At 53.9% G+C, this 24,146-nt stretch overlaps 1 protein-coding gene across 1 annotated transcript; it reads left to right on the top strand.

Annotated features, from left to right (window-relative positions):
* THBD (thrombomodulin) lies at positions 1–3,630 on the top strand. Its single transcript, NM_001130732.1, is given in 1 exon segment — positions 1–3,630. A coding segment is annotated over 1 exon segment (1,740 nt). The 5' UTR covers positions 1–94; the 3' UTR covers positions 1,835–3,630.

Below are 24,146 nucleotides of genomic sequence, written 5' to 3'. Positions count from 1 at the left end.
ACATCTGGTCCGAGACCAACGCGAGCGACTGTCACTGGCAGCTCCCTGCGCCTCTCAGCCCCGGCCGGGCCCCTGCGCTTGGCGTGCTGACACCATGCTCCGCGTTCTGCTCCTTGGAGTACTGGCCCCCGCCGGCCTCGGGTTCCCCGTGCTCCCTGAAGCGCAGCCCCTAGGCAGCCAGTGCGTCGAGCATGACTGCTTTGCGCTCTTCCGGGGCCCCGCGACCTTCCTCGCTGCCAGCCAGGCTTGCGAGCATCTACAGGGCCACTTGATGACCGTGCGCTCCTCGGTGGCAGCAGAGGTCATCTCCCTGCTACTGAGCGGCGAAGGCGATGGCCCGCGCCTCTGGATAGGCCTGCAGCTCCCGCGCGATTGCGTCGAGCCGCGGCACCGCGGAGCCTTGCGCGGCTTCCAGTGGGTTACAGGGGACAACCACACCAGCTACAGCATGTGGGCGCGGCCACAGGGCGACGAGGAGCCCATCTGCGGTACGCTGTGCGTCGCGGTCTCGGCGGCAGGGGCCCCTGTACCGGGAGAGCCAGCCTGGGAGGAGCAGCAGTGCGAAGCGGAGGCAGACGGCTTCCTCTGCGAGTTCCACTTCCCCGCCTCCTGCCAGCCGCTGGCTGTGAAGTCCGACGCCGCGGAGGCAGCCAGCTTCTCCATCACCTACAGCACTCCGTTCGGGGCCCGTGGCGCGGACTTCCAGGCGCTGCCGGTGGGCAGCTCGGTCGCGGTGACGCCCCTTGGGGTGGAGCTGGAGTGCGCGGTGTGGCCCGGGGAGGCCCAGGCGCGCTGGGTCCGGGAGGCGCCGGGTGCCTGGGCCTGCGGCGTTGAGAACGGCGGCTGCCAGCACGCGTGCAACGGGAGCGCGGGGGAGTCGCGCTGCCTCTGCCCCGCCGACGCCGCCCTGCAGGAGGATGGGCGTTCTTGCGAGGCGCCGGCGGAGCACCCGTGCCACCGACTCTGCGAGCATATCTGCTTCCACGACCCCTTGGACGCGCCCACCAACTACACATGCTTTTGCGAGGCGGGCTACCGGCTGGCTGCCGATGGGCATCGGTGCGAGGACGTGGACGACTGCGCAGAGGTGCCCAGTCCGTGCCCGCAGAGCTGTGTCAACACACAGGGCGGGTTCCAGTGCCACTGCTTGCCCAACTACGAGCTCGTGGACGGCGAGTGCGTAGAGCCCGTGGACCCATGCTTCGGCACGGACTGCGAGTACGAGTGCCAGGTGGTGGGCCGTACTGGCTACCGCTGCGTCTGCGCGGAGGGCTTCGCGCCCGTCCCCCACGCCCCGCACAGGTGCCAGATGTTCTGCAACCAGACTTCGTGCCCTGCCGACTGCGACCCCAACAAGCAGGACAGCTGCCAGTGCCCTGACGGCTACATCCTGGACGAGGGCTCCATATGCACGGACATCGACGAGTGCAACAACGGCTACTGCCCCGGCGAGTGCCGAAACCTCCCCGGCACCTATGAGTGCATCTGCGGGCCCCAGCTGGACCTCGCCGGTCACGCCGGCACAGACTGCGACCCCATCCAGGAGAACAGCCGCGAGCAGGGCGGCGGCGACGAGGACGTTGGCTCTGGAGAGCCTGCGGTGAGCCCGACTCCTGGCACCACCGCTCGCCCCTCGCCCGCCCGGCCCCTGCATTCGGGCGTGCTGGCTGGCATCTCCATCGCCACCCTGTCTCTGGTCGTGGCGCTTTTGGCGCTTCTGTGTCACCTGCGCAAGAAGCAAGGCACCTCAAGGGCCGAGCTGGAGTACAAGTGCGGCGTCCCAGCCAAGGAGGTGGTGCTGCAGCACGTGGGGCAGATGCCTCAGAAACTCTAAAGGGCCTCTCTCTTTGGCCCAGGCCGGTGGCCTTTCCCTCCCCTCCCCAGCCCTTCTCCCCAACACCCCAGCGCACTTTAGCTGGACTCAGAACTGGAGCCCCTCCCGGCTGGGGGAGGGGGGCTTGGAAGGAGTATGGCCCCAGCCCCTTCCGTGATGTCAAGGGACAAGTGGACAGAGGACCATTTCATAGGGACAGACTGCTGAGTGTCCCATGCCCTCGCCAAGGGGCACAGGAGGGGTGAGCCTTATTGGTTGGTGGTCTCTGGAGAGGACTTGATCCCAGTGGACCTGTGTGTGTTATTGACTGGTGGATAATGTCCAAGATATTTATTTTTTAAGCATTTAGGATTTTTGTTGTTGTTGTTGTTCTTTTGGTTGTTTCCCTGCCCTTGTGTCTCCAACACTTATTTTGTATCCCTCCCTCCTTCTCTCCCTTCCCCTCTCTGTGTGTGTTATGTCCTCCCACTCAGCATGCCAGCCTCTGAACTGCCTTGGTGAATGGCGCTTTCTTCAGCCCTCTGGAAGCTATGAGGTCCAGCCCCATTTCATCCCTCTCATTTCTCCCAATTTCCCCTCCCAGGAACTCTGCCAACCCCCCTGAGCCACCCTGCCTGTGTCAGACCCTGCTTCTGCTCTTCGCTGTCTGTCTGGGCAGAACTGCTCTAAAAACACTAAAAATAAGAGTGGTTGGGGATTTGCTCTTGTACCTGATTTGCTAATTTATCCTGAACTGTCAGGCTTCTGGAGCGATATCATTTTAACAGAGGTTAAGATGTGAAGGGCATTTGTTAAACTCATGTTGCTGGACCGGTCCTAGGAATTTAGCCCCAGGAGATTTTCACTTTTATTTTTGAAACAATGAACTTGGGCTTTATTGTCGCTGGCGTTTTGATTTGGACTGAAAAGGCGTCATTGTTGTTAAGCTTCTTATGCACGGTCTTTTCCCATTATTCCTATAGTTAAGAGTCACTTTTGACAGTATTGAAAATGTTCGTTCACATGGTTGCTCTAAGTTGAGAGAAGATGGAAGGGCCTCCCAGGAGACAGTGGAAGAGAGTTTTGAGCTGCAGGATTCTTGCCAATGACCATTTTGACTCTTCCAGTTCTTCCAATTTGCAGCCCCAAATAAAACCAGCTCAACCTGTTTTTTGGATTTGGGAGCTTGGGGATGGAGCCTGGAGCGTGCCCAACTAGGGCCTCACCTTCATCAGGCCCTTGAGAATTTCTCCTACTTCAAAGGGGCATCCTAAGCCCAGCCATTTGGAACATTCGCCCTGGACCCTGGAGTAGAAGTGGGTTTGCCCCTGCCAACCGGTTAGGTTAGAAGGTTAGACGTGCAGACACTCCAGGCTCCATCCCACCACCCGCAGGAGAATGTGCATTTTAACGAGGTTAGAAGCTGGGGTGGGTGGGGTGGGTGTGTCTGCTTAGGACAGTTTGAGGAGAGTGGTTCCAGGCAGCTTCCAACTTTCTGGAACAGATTAACCATGGATCAGTAAGAAGTAGCAGCCAAGACAGGCCTTATCTTGTCAACAAACTGAGGAATTTTCATCGAATAAGTTTGCTTTCTGATAGAAAAGCCGAGGTACACACCTTTAGACCGTTGCCACACAGGGTATTTTGTTCAAGTAAGCTAAGAATGAAATGCTTCACGCTTCAGTGTATGGAAAAATCTGTCATGTATGTGTAGCTTTTGTAATGCAAAGGTTTTCCTCTACAATTTTGTAAACTCAGCATATTTGTACAGTTATTTATTTATTGGAGATAAACTAGAACACAGGCAAAACACTTGCTTATGACGTCACATGTAGAAAATAAACAAATAACAGCTCTTGGGTTTTGTGTCTGTTCACCTCACTCCCAGGCTCTCATTTCATGGTATTAAACAAGGCTCTTGAACATTGCAGATGCCGAGAGGTGCATGTAAATGCTGCCCCACACCCCATCACCGGCTCTGTTTGCTCCTGGCTCCATCTCTGACTTGCAAAGATCTTTTCCAGAGGAGACTGTTTTCTCTGACTTCATGTTATGTCTGTGTGCACAAATATTTATTTTTTCCTTCTGTAACCATAACAACTTCATAGGCAGAACTTATGTCTATGTGTTTTAAAAATATACTATAGGATTATTTGCTAGGATGAGTTAAAGAAACAGTCCTTCTCGGGGCATCTGTAGGATCCTAGCTGGCTCTCCCTCCAAGAATGGTTTGGCACCATCTCTCCGAGGTCTGCAGACCCAGAAGTCGTGAGGAGTGTCTGTGGCCCAGATGCCAAGGTCTCGTAGTTTTAAATCATCCTCGTTTCTCTTGGAGGTTAGAAATGCTGTCTTTTTAATACATGCATGTCTTGGCCCCATTTTCCGGGGACTGTGGAACTGGCTGAAATTTATATGCCAGGCTCTGAAAGTTTTTAGAAAGCAGAAGTTGGAAGAAATGTGCATTCAGTCAAATATCCAAATTGTTTTGTATATTTGGATGATGCCAAATGTGTCAGTTTTAATCGGAGCAGTTGCTCTTGTGAAGATGCAGCTGGAGATGTCAACATCCATCTTGAAAGAAGGAGACAGTTTTGGAGTGTGGGGGAGCGCAGATGGCCAGTGCCACAGAGTTGCCTCTGGTAGGCTGCCAGAAAACCACATTCAGTTACAGGAACCTGTGAAGGAAGAACTTGATGGGTGGGGCAAAGCAGGAGCAGATAAATTGTGGCCTGAGTGGGCGTGGGGGGTTGGGGCCCAGAGGAGGGGGTGGTACCTTACAAGGCATCTTTGGTACCTGCCTTCCCTTTCTCAAAAACATCTGCCCCCAAGGAGCAGTCAAAGTGACTTTCCAGGCTCATTGCTTTAGGATTTCTTCCTCCAAAGGCAGGGTATGCTCTTAAGAACACAAAGAAACCCAACACACTTTATTTATTTATTTGGTTAAAAAAAAAACAAAAAAAACACACTTTCAGGACTAGAGACAAGAACCCTTCCTGGAGCATCTTGGACCCTAGGACACGGGGTGGGGGTGGAGGAGTTGCTGAGCCTCCTGAAGCTGCTCACTTCCTGTCCTGTGGGAGACCAGCCTCCCTGTGACAGAGCATATCTGTCTTGAGGTTTTCCGAGCAGGTAAATTACCTCAGCTTTTCCCTGAAAGAGATGAGAGGGCCAGACAAACAAATCAGCTCTAAAACGATCCCCAGCACTTTCAGTCGGAGTGGGCCCCCGGAGTGATGAGCTGCTACCTCCAGATGGCTGGGGAGATCCCAGTCCAGCGGTGAGGGCATTTGCTGACTGTGCCCTGGGGCTCACAGGGCCAGGGTGGAAGGCCAGGGTGGTGGAGTCAGAAGTCGATTTTCTGAGTCCATTGGCTTCTTAGCCCTCAGACCGACCCCCTGGGATCAGTTTGCAAATATTTATTGAGTGTGTGCTCTGTACCTCATGCTCTTGTGGGGGAGAGAGACATGCAACAAATGGTCATCCCCAAACTGTACTTGCTTTATAAGCAGTGATGGGAGCTGGGAGAAGAGCGTGATGGGGCTGGAGAGGCTGCCAGACCAGCTGACATCGCTGACCGTGAAGGACTTGGCCAATGCGGAGTGGAGGGCAGAGCAGGCCAGGTGGAAGGCCCCGCATGTGCAAAGGCCCTGCACAGGAAGCCTTGGCATAGGGTGTGGAGAGAGGTGAGCCAGGAGGAGGGGGTCCGGGATGAGGCAGCAGAGCAAGGATGGAGAGAGAGAAGTGGAGGGGGACTGGAGGTCAGCTTAGAGACGCTGAATTCTGTCCTCGGTGCCAGCGTGCCTCTCCAGGAGTTTTACAGAAGCTGGTGATCTGTCACATACTGAGATCGTCTGAGAAGGTAACAGCCACTTTGGCTTGTTCACGGGTCCTCAGCAGCAACGCCTGCACAACTTCCACTTTGAGCATCCACTAGGACTAGCATGCCTGCGTGTGCCTGGAGCTCAGTTCCAGCCTGACCAGGGTGTCCCATGGCCATGGTATCCCTCATCCCCTAAGCCTGTAACAGGGTGCAGGCAGGCTCCTCTTGGGGTTTCCAGGAGGACTAGGTGAGGGGCCCTAGCGCAGGTCTGCACGAGGCAGGTGCTCCGTCAATGTCAGCATTTGCACTGGATTTGAACTGCTTGGTACACAAATGCATAAAGGAAAAATGGTGTGCGGGAGTTCCCGTCGTGGCCAGTGGAAACGAATCTGATAGCATCATGCAGGTTTGATCCCTGGCCTTGCTCAGTGGGTCAGGGATCTGGCATTGCCATGAGCTGTGGTGCAGGTAGCAGATGTGGCTCAGATCCTACGTTGCTGTGGCTGTGGGGTAGGCCGGCAGCTGCAGCTCTGATTCCACCTCTAGCCTGGGAACTTCCATATGACATGAGTGTGGCTGTAAAAAGCCAAAAAAACAAAACAAAAATAACAAAAGAAGAATAAAGAAAAAAGAAAAATGTGTGTTGATCTCTGGAGTGTCTTGAAGGCAAGTTTAAGGTTTCCAGAAAGTGGAGAGGGTTCTTTCCAGACAGTCAGTGCTCTCTTGACCCTCCTAATCCCACAAGTGTCCTGGTGGAGTCTGGGGCACCGAGCAGAGCCCTAGGGGGGACATGGACAGTGGAGTGCTGCACTTATCACTCTTAGGCCCGTTAAATCTGAGAAAGGAGAGCCCTCCGCTGTGCTCCCAGGAGGGCCACAGAGAAGGGGGACCACACCCCAAAAGGATCCCCCAGCAAGCACCTCGAGGGCCCCAAGTCTAAACACACCAAAGAGGAAAGCCCTGCAGTTTAAAATGAGCGACCCGTCCAGTGTCCATAACAATCACTATGGGACTTGGGCCAGTGCCCAGCCTGTTCATCTGTCAGCTGCAGGGGGCTCCGCAGTGGGCGGTGGGCCTGGGCGCCCAGCCCCCAGGGGAGTCACAGTCTCCTGGGACTGAACCCCTGGCTGCCGGTCACGGGTGGCCACTCGGGCCACTGCCTGGGGCCACCTTCCTCTGCAGGTGGGGAAGAGCTGCCTGGGCCTGTACGGGGCCTAATGAACTTTATTTCTTCTTCAAATGACCATATAACTGCCGTTGTAGCAAACGTTCTGTGAATCCTGAAGAACATACATTCATGGGACTACTGCTGCATTAATATAGAGAATATTTTCACGACACCAGAAACTGCTCTCCTGTCCCTCCCCCTCTACTGATTTTGGACTTGTCTACACTCGCTGGATGAGGCCTTTTTCCACTTTGACACTCGATATGCCCCCCACCCCCACCCCCAGGATCGCCCAGAACCACGGAGCCTGTGTTTTCCTGTTTGAACTACAAAGATAAGACTTTCCAAGGAATGACCAGGTGGCCTGACTCTCTTCGCTTTCAGCAAACAGGTGTTTTATTTTTGTCTTTTTGCCATTTCTCAGGCCACTCCTGTGGCATATGGAGGTTCCCAGGCTAGGGGTTGAATCTGAGCTATAGCCACCGGCCTACACCAAAGCCACAGCAATGCGGGATCTGAGCCGCGTCTGCAACCCACACCACAGCTCACAGCAACGCCGGATCCTTAACCCACTGAGGAAAGCCAGGGATTGAACCCACAACCTCATGGTTCCTAGTTGGATTCGATAACCACTGAGCCACGACGGAACTCCAGCAAACAAGTTTTAAGGACACCCAGCTCACACGTCTCCCAACACCCTACTCATACACCCTGCATGCTGGACGGGGTCTGATCTGAATCCTGGAAGCCCCTGGGGTGTGTAAAGCACACAAAATGAGATGGAAGGAAAGCCTGCACATCATGTGTCTCGGGAGTGGGGAGCCCCTCGAAGGAGGGTGTGCAGGTGGGCAGGTGTGCAGAGGGCCAAATGCTGCTGCCTCAGCTCTTCCCGAGGCACCTGGCCTTGACCTTCGGGTGTGGACGGGGCTGGGGCAGAAGACCCCAGGCTCACAGTGGTCCTGTCTCAAATGGGGATTAATCATTCTGTCATCTCTTCCAGGAAGACTGAGGTTACAAAGAAGGTATGAAAACACATTTCCACGGTGGTGGGGCCTCGGTGGGGGGCACCGGCGTTGAAAACACATCCCTACCTTCTTTATTTCTTCATAAAATAACACGGAGACGCCCGACTCTCGCTCAGAACGTGCGCCCGGCTCAGCGCTGTCTCTTTTTGTTTGGAGAAAGCCCTTCTTCCTTTTCTCGGTCAGCGGGTTCAGATGTAGGCAAACAACAGATTTCCTCTCACAGGAGAAACGAAATATTATTTTAACATCAGATTCTAGCAGAATCAAAATCCTCTTCAGCATGTTTTGAAAGCGTGATTGCAAAAGACAGAAGGATTCTGGGGATGGTGCGTTGGGTCCTGCCCACTGGAAACAGGGAGACCAAACGGGGCAGCAGAAGCAGAACGTTTCAGGGGTGCAGTCACCAAGCTTCCAGATGGGGGTCCTGAATGATGACCACCCCCCCCCGCCCCCGCCCCAGGCCAGACATTTCCCGGATTGCGCCTGAGATAAATCTGAACAGGACACCCAGGAGCTGGGCCGCTGTGGGGAAGACCCTCCTGCACACTCAGCTGGGGGAAGGTCTCTCTGTCCTCAACTGGGGTGGCCCCAGCTGCCCCCTCCAGGCTGTTGAACTCAAGCAAAGCTTCCCTCTGCCACCCAGTCAGGAGCAGGGAGGGGAGGAGGTGGAGGAAGAGGAGGGAAAGGGGAAGGAGGCGGGGGAGGGGGAGGAGGAGGGCGGGGAAAAGGAGGAGGGGGCTTTTCTCAGTCTCCTGCATCCTCCTGCTCCTTCTGCCCTCACCTTAATTCCATTCAGTTTCCTTGAGAACTTGCCTGCCTCGCAGCTGCCCTGGGAAGCCTCGTCCCCACCCTTATTAAACTAGAGCGGGTATCTGATCAAAACCAGAAGCACCAGTTTCGGGGGTTCTTTGCCAGCATTTGGTTCCCTTTCTTCAGGCATCCTCGCCCTTCTCCTAAGAGGTGGGACTTCAGGATGAGTCACAGGGGACGGTGAGGGCAGAAGGCACAGGGCAAGGCCCCCCCTCCCCCGCCCCCCGCCAGGTCTGTTTGCATTTGCAGAGCAGGGGGATGTGGCTTTGGTAAGTGGAGCTGAGAAGAATGTAGCACCAGCCCAGCAGCCATCCATCTAGGCGCAAAGGGACGGGGCTGGGTCCTGAAGGAGACCCCAGTCCACAGGCTGCAGTGGGGAGGGAAGCCCTGAGCCCCAGATGGACGGGGAGGAGCCGTCGTACTAAGAAGACAGCAACCTGCCCAAGCCCCAGCCTGTGGTTCGCAGGGTAGTTTCTGCACCCAGACTGCTGCTCGAATCCAGCGGACAGGAGGGCAGAGGTCCCTGCTGGGGACAGAGCTCTGGAAGTGGAGGTGTGGCTAGGTGGCTTCCCTCAATCTGGAGAGCACTGTCCCCAGTTCTGTTCCCCATGCCTGGGTCCTCTCCATTCTGGTGCTGGTGGCCTCCTCGGGGCACAGATCATGGCCGCTGCGAGGAGAGGACACAGTCCAGGAAACGGTCCCCATCTTGACTGAGGTGGCAGTTAGGACTTGAGATGATCACCTTGTGAGTCGACATTCATAGAACTGTACCCTAAAGAGAGTGAATGTCACCATTTGTAAATCACACACCCATAAAAGTAGATTAGAAAGAAATCATAGCCTCTTTGGAATGGCTAAATGAAGCCAGATGCAAGCAAATACAAAAGATAAACAAAACTCCCAAACACCCAGCTCCCCGCACCAGCCTGTCCTCCTCGTGAGCGGTTTGGGCGCCATCTGAGAGCTGAGCCTTGCCTGGGTCAGCACCGCACACCCAGGCTGGACGCTCTTGCTCTGCCTTTTCTCTGGGGCCACGCAGCTGCCTGTGGCCACGCTGGGCGGGGACCTGACCCTGCCTGTGTGTTCCTGAGTCTGCTCTCGCCCAGTGCATGGCCCACACATGGCCAGCTGCAGGCAGGGCTGCTGGGGTCCTGATGACAAGGAGGCCTAGGGCTTTATTTCAATGGTCAGGGGTCCTGTCTCTGCAGCGCAGTTGATAACCCTGGACTTTCTCATATTGGTTCCCTCATTTTCAGACCAGCCCCCACCCCTTGTCAGACACTAGCCCACTCCAATCATAGGACCTGGGACTCTGCCTTCCTGTTGATAAGATGGTTCAGAAATGTTGAAACAACCAGGATGCAATCCTCCTGCCAGCCTCCCCTGAAAAGTGGGCATGGGCGCCCCGGTTTCACAAGGATGCGGTACACCAGTGGGTTTCTTGGCAGGGAAACCCCGCTTCCCCTTGTCACCACTGTCCCATGGTTGGGTCTTAAGTCCTCAAGGGGGCCTGCGGGGCGCTGCTGGTGCACATCTGCTGTGCCTCCCCCACCCAGCCATCGCTGGTCCATGTCCCTGTCACCCCAGGCACCCTCAGTACCTCCCTTCCCGGCTGCCCTCACATGTGCTCCTCTGCTCCTGCACCTCACCCGCCCTTTTCATCCTGATCACTCCCATGCAGCCCATGGAGCTCAGAGCCCCCACAGCCTTCCTGGGGAGCCACCTGGCCCGAGGTCCAGGTCTTTGACGGCTTCACCTCAGGAAACCAGATTCTGTCCCTGATGGTTCCTATTTAGGCTTCGAACGTGGCTCTCATTTCTGTGCTTATCTGGTTAATGCCCTTTAGTGCCACTAAGCAACCTCCCAGCTCTGCAAGGCCGGGTGCTGTCTGCAGAGACCCCCTCTTCTCACCCAAAGCCATCCGTGAAGCGCCCCCGAGCAGGACCTGGGTTGGGCATGGTGCCCCCTGAGCGGGCACACTGGGGCAGGCCTCCAGATTCTGACATTTCTGCTGATGGAATCTGAGGCTGTTCCCTCCCCTCCTTAGGGAGAGAGAGCGTGCATGGTGGGGGTGCTTCGGGCTGACTGCCCTGCCGAGTGAGAACCGCTTCGATGCAGATTTGCAGGAATTTTCCCAGCTGCCCCTCAGGTTTCCAAGTCCAGTTTCTAAGGTAGCAGGGCCAATGCATACCTTGTTTGGTTGTTTTTTTTCCCCTTTGGTATCAGTGTAAGCACCTAAGGAGAGCTAGGTGGGGAGTTTTTATTGTGAGAGCAAAGCCAAGAATTTAAAGATAAAAGTGCAAATTGCATTCGTGTTTGCTCAGACAGAGTGCTGACAAACTGGGCAATAACTCCTATGAGTGACCACCTGTCATGTGCAAATACCATTTTCCTGACTGTCTGGAAAAATGAAGGCATCTGGCTGGTCACCAAAAGGTAAATTAAAAACAATTTAAGGAGTTCCCGTCGTGGCTCAGTGGTTAACGAATCCGACTAGGAACCATGAAGTTGCGGGTTTGATCCCTGGCCTTACTCAGTGGGTTAAGGATCTGGCATTGCCATGAGCTGTGATGTAGGTTGCAGACACTGCTCGGATCCTATGTTGCTCTGGCTGTGGTGTAGGCCGGCGGCTTCAGCTGGGATTAGACCCCTAGCCTGGGAACCTCCATATGCTGTGGGAGCAGCCCTAGAAAAGGAAAAAAAAAAAAAAAAAAAAATTTAAAAAAGTAAAACCAGTTCTCTGATTGAAGGTGCCATGGGCTGTTTCTACCCGCATAAAATTGTTTTCATTCATGTTGCAGCCAAAAGCTGTGACCCCTGATTTTGGTAAGCAGAGCAGGGCTATGGTCCAAGATCAGTCTGCACAGTCCATCCCCCTGGCCGGTAAAATGTGCAAGTGTCCCCAAGACCTCAAGGGAGGGGTTCAGGCCACCCCTGCTATGCAGACCTCTGTCTGACACCAGCTGCAGTGTGGCTGTAACGCATCCCTGACAAGCGCTTGCTGTGCTTTGCAGCTGCTGAGCTGTTGAGCCCAGGAGTTGGGAAGGTTCTGCAGCTGAAAGAGGGAAGGGGCAGCAAGCCTCCCGGTTCCAGAGCACCTTTTATTACTCTGGGGTCCAAGGCAGTGTCAGTGCCCATTTTTAACAAGGGAAGGAGAGATGGGGAAGGAACGCCCCTCCCACCACCTCAGTGAGCGCCGCCCTGCGTTCTCTCAGAGTTACGGCTGGAAAGAACTTGAAACTCAAGGCCTCCCTTCCTGCACGTTGCAGGTGGGAAATGGAGACAGGGAGGTCACATCTCTGTCCGCGGGGCCAGCTGGCACAGACGTCTCCTGCCCCCCAGTGATTTTTCTCTCCATCGCCCATGGTTGCCTCGGCTTCAGCCATCACCGACTAAACTGAAAAGGTAGTATTTTCAATACTCAGCAGAGCACGAGTGTGGCCAGGACTCCCAGTCGGTGCCCTGTCTTGGCTGTCAGAGAGTGTGCCTGCTGTGACTCACTACTTGAGACTGAGGAGAGGACCCTGGGCCCCACCCAGGCTGGGGCAGAGGCCAAGCAGCCTACTCAGGTCACTGCCAGGGCCCTGAACCCCTCACCTTCCTGCTATCAGCCTGTGTGGCCCCCGCAGCTCAGTTCAACCATATCTATTGAGTACATGCCCTGCCAGGCACCTCCAGGCACTGGGGCACAAGGAAACAGTTTACTTTCAAAGATGCCAAGAGGTTATAGTTACAGGAGGTTCCAGCACCCACTGACTCCAGATGCGCGGGGATGGTCTGGGTGTGTCTGCATGCATGTGTGCATACATGCGTGTGTGTGTGCGCGTGCATGCCTTCGTGTGTGCATGTGCTTGTGTGCATGTATGTGTGTGTTCAGGCCTTCGTGTGTGCATATGTCCATGCATGCATGTGTGTGCATGTTCATGTGTGCATGCATGTTTGTGTGTGTGTAGGCTTTGTGTGTGTGCATATGTGCATGCATGCACGAGTGTGCATGTACATGTGTGCACACATGTTTGTACAGATGCACGTGTGTGTGCACACATGTGCAGGCTCAAGGGGTCCGTGTCTTAGGAGCTTCCAGTCCACAGCTGTGTCTCCAGTATGAAGTGCAAACTTGCGGACACATTTTCTCTCTGAGACAGATTGGACCATCAGACCCCAAACATCTGCATATCCACCACCCACCCACAAGCCTACACAACACATCCATCACCGCTGATCCCTGCTTCCAGGTCACTGGGCTGGCTGGCACAGGCAGGAGTAAGCATCCAATGGTCATTGGCAAGGCCGTTTCTTTTTCCATTCAGAAAGCTGGCATCCACCGCCATCAGGTTGGGCCTCTAAGGGTCACTGTGTGCTGGCTAGGGAAGGACCTCCTGATTCCACAGGTCCTTGCCGGGTCACACGACGCCGTATCGAGGATGGAACTTGGCTTTCCTGCCTGTTCCCCAAGCACCACTCACAACAGAACAGCCTGACTGTGGCCTCAATGCTTCAGGGAAGGGCCTTGTTCCTCTTTCCTGATGGGGTCAGTATGGCATCCCTTGTGGCCCTGCCCCCTAGCCCTGCATCCATCATTTTGAGCCTCTCAGCAGTCCCCTATGCCCTCCTTGGAGCCTGCAGTCTGCCCGAGCAGACCCGAGTGCGGCAGGTCCTGGACCCAGGGAGGCCCAGGACGGCCCAGGACGTTCGTTCATGGAGGCCTCCCAGAAGGAAGCTGCGCCCTCAGGGGAGCAGTGGGGCCTCCCCTCAGCTGCCCCGCTCCCCTCCCACCCTGAGTGTTCTTGCTGAGCTGAGGCTGAGCCCCCTGCATGCTCCCTGCACAAAGAAAAGCCCGTTTGCCGTTTGCGGTCCAGTCTCCAAAGGGAGCAGTCCAGCATCTCCTCAGCCCCCTCCTCCGCTTTGGCGGAAAGCAGGATCGAAGCCCCTTTTAGGCTGACTGTCCTTTGGGGAAAGATAATTGATTCCTGGGTTAACATCAGGCAAAGAGTTACCGCCTTGTACTGTGTTCAGCTGACATCTGTTTATTATCCGTTATCTACATCTGGCTGATGTTTTACTCAATGTTGACTTTTTTTTTTTTTTTTTTTTTTTAATATTGGATAACAGAGCTGCCTCCTCCATCCAAATCTGGGCTGACTGCCATCTGCCTTCTCTGGTCTTACTTCCCCTTCCCCCCGCTCCCCTCCCACCAGCACCAAAGCACACATCAACCGTCACCGCCTTCCTGCAGCCTCTGCTCTCACGCCAAAGAGCGGGGCCAAGTCCCATCATTGGCACTGGATGAGATGCAGCCTCGCTTGCTGATCCCTTATTACAGACCTGGTTTTATCCTCTAACACTACCCACGCCAGGGCTCTCCAAGCCTTTTCTACTCACAGGAAGCTTGTTACCACCCAGGACAACCAAGATGACACTTGTGATGGCAAGCAGGCCTTGGGCCAGGGTGGGGTGACAAAGCCAGTGCCCCAGGCTGTCACACCCTCCACTCTCTGGGACCTGCAGCCCAGAGGGAGCCGCCAGTCCTCCGTTTTGGTCCTGAGGCCAATAGCTGGGCGCTGACAGGCTCCCTTCTCCATCCCCTGGTCTTTCATCCTCTAAGAACTACAGGCTCTGTCCCACCCTGAAATTCTTTCTTGGGCAGAACTGGGGTTCCTGCCACATTGTGGGGGGTTCCAGATCTGCCCAGGTCCCACTCCCAACCTCCCCATGACCATGGATCCCATCACCTTTTCAGTTGGATTTCGGTGGGGTTGGGGTCGAGGTAGACAGGGACACTCAGAGGCAGAGATGCCACAGAAGGCCAGTGTCTGACCCAGGGGAAGGTGCAGACAGAGGCAGCTGGCACTAGATCCAGATGCCTGGAAACTTCCACGGGGACCTGTCCGGATGTGGGTCTCCATCTGGGTGTTTGCAATGTGCCTGGGGAAGGGTGGTCAGGAAAGGTGGGGGGCCAGATTGGGTCTTCACCCCAAACTCCAGTGTGAGAGTTCATACCCCTAGACTGCACCATCCTGGGCTAGATGCCCACCAAGCAGCTCCCCTCCACTCAGGGCCCCTCAAATTCCTAAAGTGGGGGGTTGCCCTGGAAAGTTGCATGAAGGGTGGTGCTGGCTATCAGGAGCCCCATCTCCGTGGGTGGTGGCCTCCTTGCACCCCCAGCACAGTCCTGAAATCCTTTAGTGCCTGGGAAGTGGCTCCCAGGCCGCCAAGGGGGAGGGTCCTAGCTCCTATGCTGGTGGCTGGGGAGGGGTCAGGATGCTTCAGGTCAACTGGAGGTGACCTTTCAGAGGAGGGACTGGAGCCTTCCTGCTAATATTCATCAGGCCTTTTTCAGGGGCAGGGCATTGTTAGCAATTGGGCAGCACATTAGTTGACTCCTATCTCTGTCCCCAGTTTCTGTCACCCACATGGGACTATTTTTTATTTTATTTTATTTTTTTATTTTATTTTTTGCCTTTTCTAGGGCTGTTCCCATGGCATATGGAGGTTGCCAGGCTAGGGGGGTCGAATTGGAGCCGTGGCTGCTGGCCTACTCCAGAGCCACAGCAACGTGGGATCTGAGTCACGTCTGCGACCTACACGCTGGATCCTTAACCCACTGAGTGAGGCCAGGGATCGAACCCACAACCTCATGGTTCCTTGTTGGATTCGTTAACCTCTGCACCACGTTGGGAACTCCCCCCAGATGGGACCATTTAAAGATGTATCCCAGCAACCTTCTCTTGCTTTCTTTCACTAGGTCTGTCCTTTCCCCTGGTCCCATTCTCAGCACTGTCCCCGAGGGAGAGGCCCTCTGTCACTGTGGGGGCACAGGGAAGCCCAGATTTGGGTAGAGCCAGAGCCTCACATCCTCCCCTCAAGTGGAAAGAACAGGAATACCTGCTTTGGTGGCAGGTTAGAAGTGCTCCTCAGGCCGGGCACCTGGACCACAGGTCTTGGGGGAATTGTCTGCTCAGATGCCTGCGCCGAGGGGAGGACGGCAATCCTGAGAGCTTCTGTCACCGCTACTTAGAAACCATCTAAAATGCTCTCCGCTGCTCCGCGTAGCTTGACCATTTCTGCCTCCAAGCACATCAAAGGCGTAACTTACCAGGCTGAGTGCAAGGCTTGGTCGGGAGTGATTGAACCGATCACTCTTCTGATGCCCCTCGGAACTCTGGTGACATCCAGACAGCATGATGATCACAGCCCACTCTGCCCCAAAGATCCATCCATGGCATTAAAGACAGAGCTCCCTCTAGAGATGTAGTCCTTATTAAGGGGGTTCCTCAAAAGAAACTGAACCTAAAATCGTGTGAGATGAACCAAAGGACAGAAAGGCACAGGTCTGGGATGGAGATGTGAGTGCACAGCGTCCGGATGTCAGACGCTGCTGTCAGTCTCTGGAGCGAGGAAGCTGAGGGCCATTCCTCTTTGGAGGTTGTTTTCAGACTGTCTCAGCATCCTGGCCTCATGGCTCTGCGTGTGAATGAGAATGGGTTTGGAGGGCAGAACATACGCGTTTGCGGTCCAAACCCTCTGCTTAGGAGGAAAAGTCTTATAGCCCCCAGGACCATAGCCAGACCTTCCCCAGAGGTTGCCCCGCACCTTCAGTGATGCCCCCTTACGTCTCACTGGTCCGAGTGAGGCTGCATGCCAGCCTCTAAAGCCATCACAGATGCTGGGAAGGGAACCAACTTAAGCTGCTGAGTACATTGATAAAGAAGCCATAACCCATCCTTCCTGACCCCAGGGGAGGGTGACATGTCCTCCTTGACCCTAGGGGAGGTTGACATGTCCTCCCTGACCCCAGGGGGGAAGTGACCCATCCTCCCCAGCCCCAGAGGAGGTGACCTATCTTCCCTGACCCCAGGGGGAAGGTGACAGGAGCATCTGGAGGGTGTTTTTGCCCCATGTTGGTTTTAGGACTTCATATCTCCCAGCTGAATGACATAGGAAGCAGTACCTAGAAAACCGTCTTCCTGGAGTTCAGGTTATAATGGGCACATTTAGAAATAAGCTCACCAACTATACTGGAAAAAAATAATTAAAAAAAAAAAGAAATAGGAGTTCCCATCATGGCGCAGTGGTTAATGAATCCGACTAGGACCCATGAGGTTGAGGGTTCAGTCCCTGCCCTTGCTCAGTGGGTTAAGGATCTGGCGTTGCCGTGAGCCGTGGTGTAGGTTGCAGACGTGGCTCGGATCCCGCGTTGCTGGGGCTCTGGCGTAGGCGGGAGGCTACAGCTCCGATTGGACCCCTAGCCTGGGAACCTCCATATGCCGCAGGAGCGGCCCAAGAAATAGCAAAAAATAAGACCAAAAAAAAAAAAAAAGAAAAAAGAAAAAGAAATAGGCCCAATGCAATTCCTGCAAATCCATCTGGAGGCAAAGGAGCACTTCTGAGAGTGAACCTGGATCCGGGGTCTGCACCCCATGCTCTGCATTTCCACATCCTGTGCAGGGCAGCTGGGTCACTAGTCCACTTCTTAAGGCTCATCAAGAATCTGGAAGGGCTGAAGATTTCGGCTCCCTGAAGTCTCCCCAGCCAGCCAACCATGTCTCTGGCAGCTGCAGGAGACAGGGATTCCTGGGTCCTGGGCAAGGACTGGATCTCAGAGCTTTGCAGGGCTGAGCTTCCCACCTGCACCGATTCCCCTGGTCCCCCAAAGACCTTCCCATGTCCTGAAGGTGATGGTGATGCTACATTCCCATCAGAGTTAAGGACTCCGACTTTAAGAATCTGCTTCATAAGGTGACAATAAACCAGCCCAACTTTGGGCAGAGGGAGACGGCACCAGGAGTCCATCTCCCTGATGCCTCTGCATCTAAGGCCATGGCCAGAAAAATGGCCTTGAGAAGATTTTCAGAGCAAGGTGATCACAAGACGCACAGAAAAGGGAGAGGCCATGGATTTGTCTCCCAGGCTCTGCCCATCGCATGAGGCAGAGGGTACCCCCACTCCGCCTCCCGCCTATGGTCCTCTTCGCAAACACCCTGTTCATGTCTCAGTGCTGCTGCCTATTCTACTTGGCTCCGCTCTTTCTGCCCATCACTTTCAGAGTAAGCCCTTCTCAGTGGTCCACGTTCAAAGGGCCAGGGAGGTCCATCTGCTTGGTCCAGCTTGGGTCCAATATCCAGTCCTGGGTGGGCCAGCCGTGGCCAGAGCGGGTCAGCCTCTGTGGATAGACGGAGTGGGGGCAGAGTTCCTTGAGGTGGAAACAGCCTCACCGAAGATTCATCCAAAAACCTTTACTGCACAACCAGTGTCACCATCCTCAGCAGCAGTTGGTCCTTTGTACCGGGTATAAATCTCTTATATTAAAAAGAATCAGAGTTTCTGTCATGGCTGAGAGAAAACGAATCTGACCAGTATCCATGAGGATGCAGGTTCGATCCCTGGCCTCGATTAGTGGGTTACGGATCTGGCGTTGCTGTGAACTGTGGTGTAGGTCACAGACGGGGCTCAGATCTGGCATTGCTGTGGCTGCGACATCGGCCAGCCGCTACAGCTCTGATTCAACCCCTAGCCTGGGAACCTCCATATGCTGTGGGTGCGGCCCTAAAATGACAAAAAAAAAAAAAAAAAAAAAAAAAAAAAAAAGAAGCATTCAATCTGACTCAGATAACTTCCGCTGGAAATAGCACAATAAAAACTTCTTAATTGCATAGTCTGCATTTTCTGAGTATTCAAATCATGGGCTATGCCTTCCTGTAGAGCAGATTCAGAAGGAAGCTTGACAGCTCCTTTTGTTGCTAAGGGCTCCTGGGTTGATGCTTTTTGGAAGGTGCCAGAATCATTTGTATTTTCCCCGAAGTTTGCTCTTGATGTACATCCTACTCAGAATAACAGAAAAGCAGGGGCAAAGCCAATCCAGTGGCCAGAGCACAGGCAGCCCAAGGAAAAGGGCTGGAGGGGGAGAGCAGTGGGTTCTGGAAACAAAGCCATTCTCAGCAGAACCCATGGGCAGGGAGCTGTGCCGCCAGACTGAACGCGACCGAGGGGTCAGAGTGGGCTGGGCCTTGACCTCTCACAACAGAACCCCTCCCATCTTCCAGTTGCAGCCTCGCAGAAGGCAGGAGGCTCTGAGTTTGTGAATATGCACTTGAACGGATGTATCTCTGTTGCCATCATTCTCCCAATGAAATGAAATACCTGTCAAAGAGAGAAGCCCGATGAAAGTTTAGCCAACTATGCTAGCCTCTGGTTTAGAAAGCATCAAAAATCAGCACCAAATGAAGCTTTGGGGTGAGACATGGGCCATTTTCCTCTGGCCTGGAAGGGCTTTGAGCCTTTGGCTCCATGGAGAGGCCTCCCTGTCACCCACCTGGTGACCTCTGTGCAGGACACCTGTGTCAGACCCAGGGCTGAGCCTGCCTTCCTCCCGACACCCAGGGTTGGCCTTTGACCTCCGCCCCAGACCCCACTTTGCCCCTGGCCCTGGCTTCCCCCTTTTGTACCTTGCTGCCCTGCCTGTACCTGGACTGCTCTTTTGGGGCCCAGGGTCCTTGGGTGCTCATCCGTTCCTACCTCTGGGTATTTGCGAGTTCCAGACACTGGGCTTAGCGCTTTGAGAGACATGGGCAAAGCAGATGCTCACCGTCCATGGTGGCAGGAGACAGGGGTCAATAGATGCTGTTGTGCCAGAGGGCGGGGCTGGAGGCTGGCCTGGGGCTCAGGGAGCACCACGGGGGCCTCCTTCAGCTTGGGGACCCGGGCAGGCTTCACAAGGGGGAGAACTTGTCCCCTACATCAGAGAAGAGGGCGTGAGGGGCCGACCTGAGGACCCTGGGGACAGATCAGGTCTCCCTCGCCTGTCTGTTCTGTCCCTGATGGCTCCAGGGAGCGTTTCCCTCATTCCTGTGACTGGGGCAGCTGGGGTTAGACTCGGGTGGGGCCTGCTCTGAGGGCCTTTGAACAGTTTCACGTGGTTAGAGAAGTGGGCACAGGACCACGGTTGACGGGGATGGATGTATGCTTCTCTCTTCTTCCTTCTGCGGGCCCTAGAAGCAGGGTGGGTTCACCTTCAAAGGCAGCGTCTGGAGCTGCCCTGGGAGACGTGTTTTCTCCGCACTGGGGGCACCACACCAGCGAGTTCTGACTCTTGTTTTACCAGCTCAACGCACGCTGAAGGTCCGTGTTTGCTGAGTGATGAGCTGCCCCTGGTCTTGCTGAGCCCCAGCCTGGAGCCATCACTTTCCTGTAGAAAACGCTTCTCAGAATCGTGGGGAGTGTGGTTCAGCGCAGCCCGGGGCCCCACCGCTGACTTGAGGACTCCAGGTGGGACAGGACCTCAGGGTCCGGCATCTGCCTTTGTAACACATGCCCCAGTGACCGGAATGAGCTCTGACCCTTGAGAGCCTCACTTTTGAAAATGGGCAAGAGGATCCTGTCAAAGAAACAGAAATCCCCGCAGTTAATCCATGTGGAGGCCGTGGGAGGGACAGGCATAAGTGCCTCTGAGATTTTTTTGGTTACAGTGGATTCTGAGGCCCCTGGCTCCACGGGCCAGACTCGCTGGAGCTGGAGCATCAGAGTCGACATATTTTATAAACACTCTGGTTACTTATTATAAACATGGAAGGGGTGACTTTGGAGCACAGCGGCTGGAAGAGATTTTCAATACATCCTTAACATCAAAAATCCTTTTTTTTTTCCCCCAGTTTGAATTAGGTGATTTGAATGAGGTAATTTTTACAGCCAATAACAAACAGCAGAGATGTGAGGGGGCGGGACGTCTCAGCTAAGCCAGGGGACAGGTCAGCTCCCAGAGGAGGGGAGGACTCAGATTTCTAGGCCAGTGGTTCTCCAGTGGGGCCCAGAGGACAGCAGCGTTTTGCTAGAATTGCAAATTCTGGGCCCTGCCCCACTGGATCCGAATCCTAAACTCAGGGACCCTCTCTTTCCTTCCTTCCTTCTTTCTTTTTCTTTCCTTCCTTCCTTCCTTCCTTCTTTCCTTCCTTCCTTCCTTCTTTCTTTCTTTCTTTCTTTCTTTCTTTCTTTCTTTCTTTCTTTCTTTCTTTCTTTCTTTCTTTCTTTCTTTTCTTTCTTTCTTTCTTTCTTTCTTTCTTCCTTTCTTTCTTCCTTTCACAGCCTATGAAAGTTCCCAGGCCAGGGATTAAAGCTGAGCTGCAGCTACATCCCACATCACAGCTGCAGCAACACTGGATCCTTTAACTCGCTGTGCCAGGCTGGGAATTGAACCCGAGTCTCCTTAGCCACCTGAGCCACTGCAGTCAGATTCTTAACCCCCTGCACCACAGCAGGAACTCTGAGTGAAACGTTCCCAGTTGATTATTGTACTGTGGATACGGGAGGGAAGGTCCTTGTGTCCTGAAGAAAATCCAGATGGAATATCTGGGGAGTGTGTATGTAGGATCCTATAGCTAATTCTCAAATGGTTCAGATAGAACAGAAGCGAGAGAGTCTGAGAGGAGGACCATGGGGCCACATGTAAATAATTGATGGCTTTGGGTGAATGGGAGTTCTTGACCTATTCTTACAACATCTCTTCTGTGGAAACATGCCTTTTTTGCCTTTTCTAGGGCCGCTCCCGTGGCACATGGAGGTTCCCAGGCTAGGGGTCCAATCGGAGCTATAGCCGCCGGCCTACGCCAGAGCCACAGCAAATCGAGATCCGAGACACGTCTGAGACCTACACCACAGCTCGCGGCAACCCAGATCCTTAACCCACTGAACGAGGCCAGGGATCGAACCCAAAACTTCATAGTTCCTAGTCAGATTCGTTTCCCCTAAGCCATAGTGGGAACTCCAGAAATTCTTGTTTGTGGCGGGATTATGGCAAGTATTTTGTTTTCTTTCTTAACACATGGTTCCTACCCACCAAGCCCCAACAACATTCTGTAACGTGTACGAACTCTACCAAAGTCCAAACAAGACAAATGATGACAAAGACGATTTTTTTTTTTTTTTTTTTTTTTTGGTTTGGTAACCACTGCGCCACGACGGGAACTCCTGTGGAAACATGACTTTTTAAAGAGTATCTCTAAACAGAGCATTCAAGTGACTGTCATGGTGGCTTGTTTGTGGTATTTGCGGTAAATTTCCAGAACTCTGGCCATGTTCAAAAGAAGGCTTTATATTGCGAAAGCTGCAAAACACACCCTACTTAGTGGGTTGATCATAAAACGAGATCTTTTTTTTTTTTTTTTTAATCATTAAAGGGCTGGTTTTCCATACACTTGACCCATTGCACACCTGTTTAAGAAATGCCCACAGAACGAATGCATAATTGAGTGTCTAAGCAACTGCAGAGAGCTTGTCTCCTTTTGCAGAGCTGGGGTTTGAGGATGACCCGCAGACAGACCTGGGCCCTAAAGCAGCTGCCCGGCTCTCAGCTGGGAGCTTGTGCGAAATGCGGGCCCTCAGCCCCCGCCTGGAACTTCTGAATCAGAACCTGTACCGGGATAGGACCCTGGGGGTGGGGGGGCTGTTGAACTGGGTTCAAGAGAGGCTGCAGCCTGGATGCAGGGAGGCCCTCCAACGTCCTTCTCCCGGGTGGGCGGGGAGGCGGGGGTCGCTGAAAGGCAGGGCAAGGAGCAGGCGGCTCACAGGAGGGGCAAGTGTTCCTCCCAAAGACATTACGGACGATGAACTTTTTAATATGTTTGAGATGGATATTATTTAAAGGAGGCTTGTGGGAAATATTCTTTTCTGGAGGAAGGAAAGTATACCTATAGCAGCCTGAACACTGCTGGGCTTAATACATGTGTTGCACATGTGTGTACATGTGTACACACATAGCTGTGCATTTACTTATGGGTGTGTATACACGTGTGTATGTACACACATAGCTGTCCATTTACTTATGCGTGTATATGCACCTGTGTGTGTACAAACATAGCTGTGCATTTATTTATGTGTGTATATACACGTGTGTGTGTTTGCACACGTGAGTGTGTGTATCTCCTTTCTTCTCATCACCCGGGCCTTGGCTGCTAACCCCTCTGCATGGGGTAGGAAGCTGACAGGGGCTGGGGTGTCTGTGACTTGCATGGAAGGGGCAGGGCAGAGTCTGCAGGGAGATCTAGTTACAGGCAAGCCCGAGCCCTGCCACCCTACCTTATTTCCTCCTTTCTGCGCAAAACCAACAATCTTCTTCTGATCCCAGATACTTCCTGGTCTGTTCTGATCTTTGGGTTATAGGGGTGGGGTGGGAGTCGGAGGTGGGGGTTCCAGTTACCACAGCTGCAAAGGAATCACCTGGCCCGTGCTTTCTCACGCTCCCCTGGAAAATTCTGGCCACTTCCGCTAGGGGAAGTTCTCCTGGTACGGCTCCTGCGGGGCCCTGGTCGGGGATCCTTGCTCCCTCCCCTGCCTCTGCTTCAGTTTGCTCCTTTGCAAGGGGAGTGAAGGGCATGGCTCCTGTGACTCATCCAAGCACATCAGCCCCAAATGTGGTCAGAGCAGTAACACAGATACTGCTTCCGATCTGATGCTGTAGATGCACAGCCAGTGCCCCAGGGAGGAGCTGCTGCTACTGTGGGCAGCGATGAGGCTGCAACTTGGGGGTTTGGCTCTGAGAAGGAGGCACTGAAGTGGTGTGGGAAGGGGGAGTGCGGGCCAGGCTGCAGGTGATGTGGGGCAGTGGCATCCCTCAGACCACTCCTGGGATCCAGACCCTCGCCCAGGGTTCTCCCCAGAATGACAGGGCATTGGGGGCATTGGTCCACAGGCACCTGCTCATCTGATTGCCAGAGTGGGGTGTGGAGCAAAATTTTAAAATCTGTTTCTTTCTTCTTCCTTCCTTCCTTTTTTTTCTGTCTCTCTCTCTCCCTTTCTTTCTTTCTTACTTTCTTTTTTTCTTTTCTCTCTTTCTTCCTTCCATCCTTCCTGTCTGGCTGCACCAAAGGCATACAGTCAGGGATAGAACCTGCATCACAGCAGTGGTAACACTGGATTCTTAACCCACTGAGCCACCAGGGAACTCCAACATCTGGTATTTTCTTACTGCCAGACTTTAAATATCACAATCTTCTTTTTAAAAATACGTACTCAGTTGAAATATACCCTTTAGGGAAAATGCTCACGGAGCACCGGCTGCCTCTCTATCTGCCACAGAGATGTTTCCAGTTGTTGCTGTGTTGGGGCCTTGAGTATTGTGACATTTTGCATATTTATATAAACTCTCACTTTATGTTTCTTCTTGTAAATCTGACAACCAAGAGAGCCAGACGATTTTGTGGACATAAACAACCCATGCTTATGAACTGCTGGATTAAAAAAAGGATGCAGGTGGTGTTTCGAGAGCTCTTGAAAGGCCAAGCCTTTCACCCCAAGTCTGTAGGACACCCATCAAACCCCTGCTTGGAAGGAAGGCGTGCAGCCAGCTCAGGGGCCAGCTGTGGCGGCTGGACTGCTTCCTCCAGCCAGGCTGTTATTCTCCTTTGGTCAGGAAGCAGCGGCTGAGTCCAGGATGGCCCCGGGGAAGCCTGTTGGAGGTTTGCACCAACAGTGGCAGAGCAGCACTGCCGCCTGAGTGCCCTGAACCGCTGGCTGCGGTTC

Source organism: Sus scrofa, chromosome 17 (assembly GCF_000003025.6).
Source record: "Sus scrofa isolate TJ Tabasco breed Duroc chromosome 17, Sscrofa11.1, whole genome shotgun sequence".
NCBI lineage: Eukaryota > Metazoa > Chordata > Mammalia > Artiodactyla > Suidae > Sus > Sus scrofa.
Note: the sequence above shows the minus strand (reverse complement) of the source record. Positions and strands in the feature narration are given on the sequence as shown.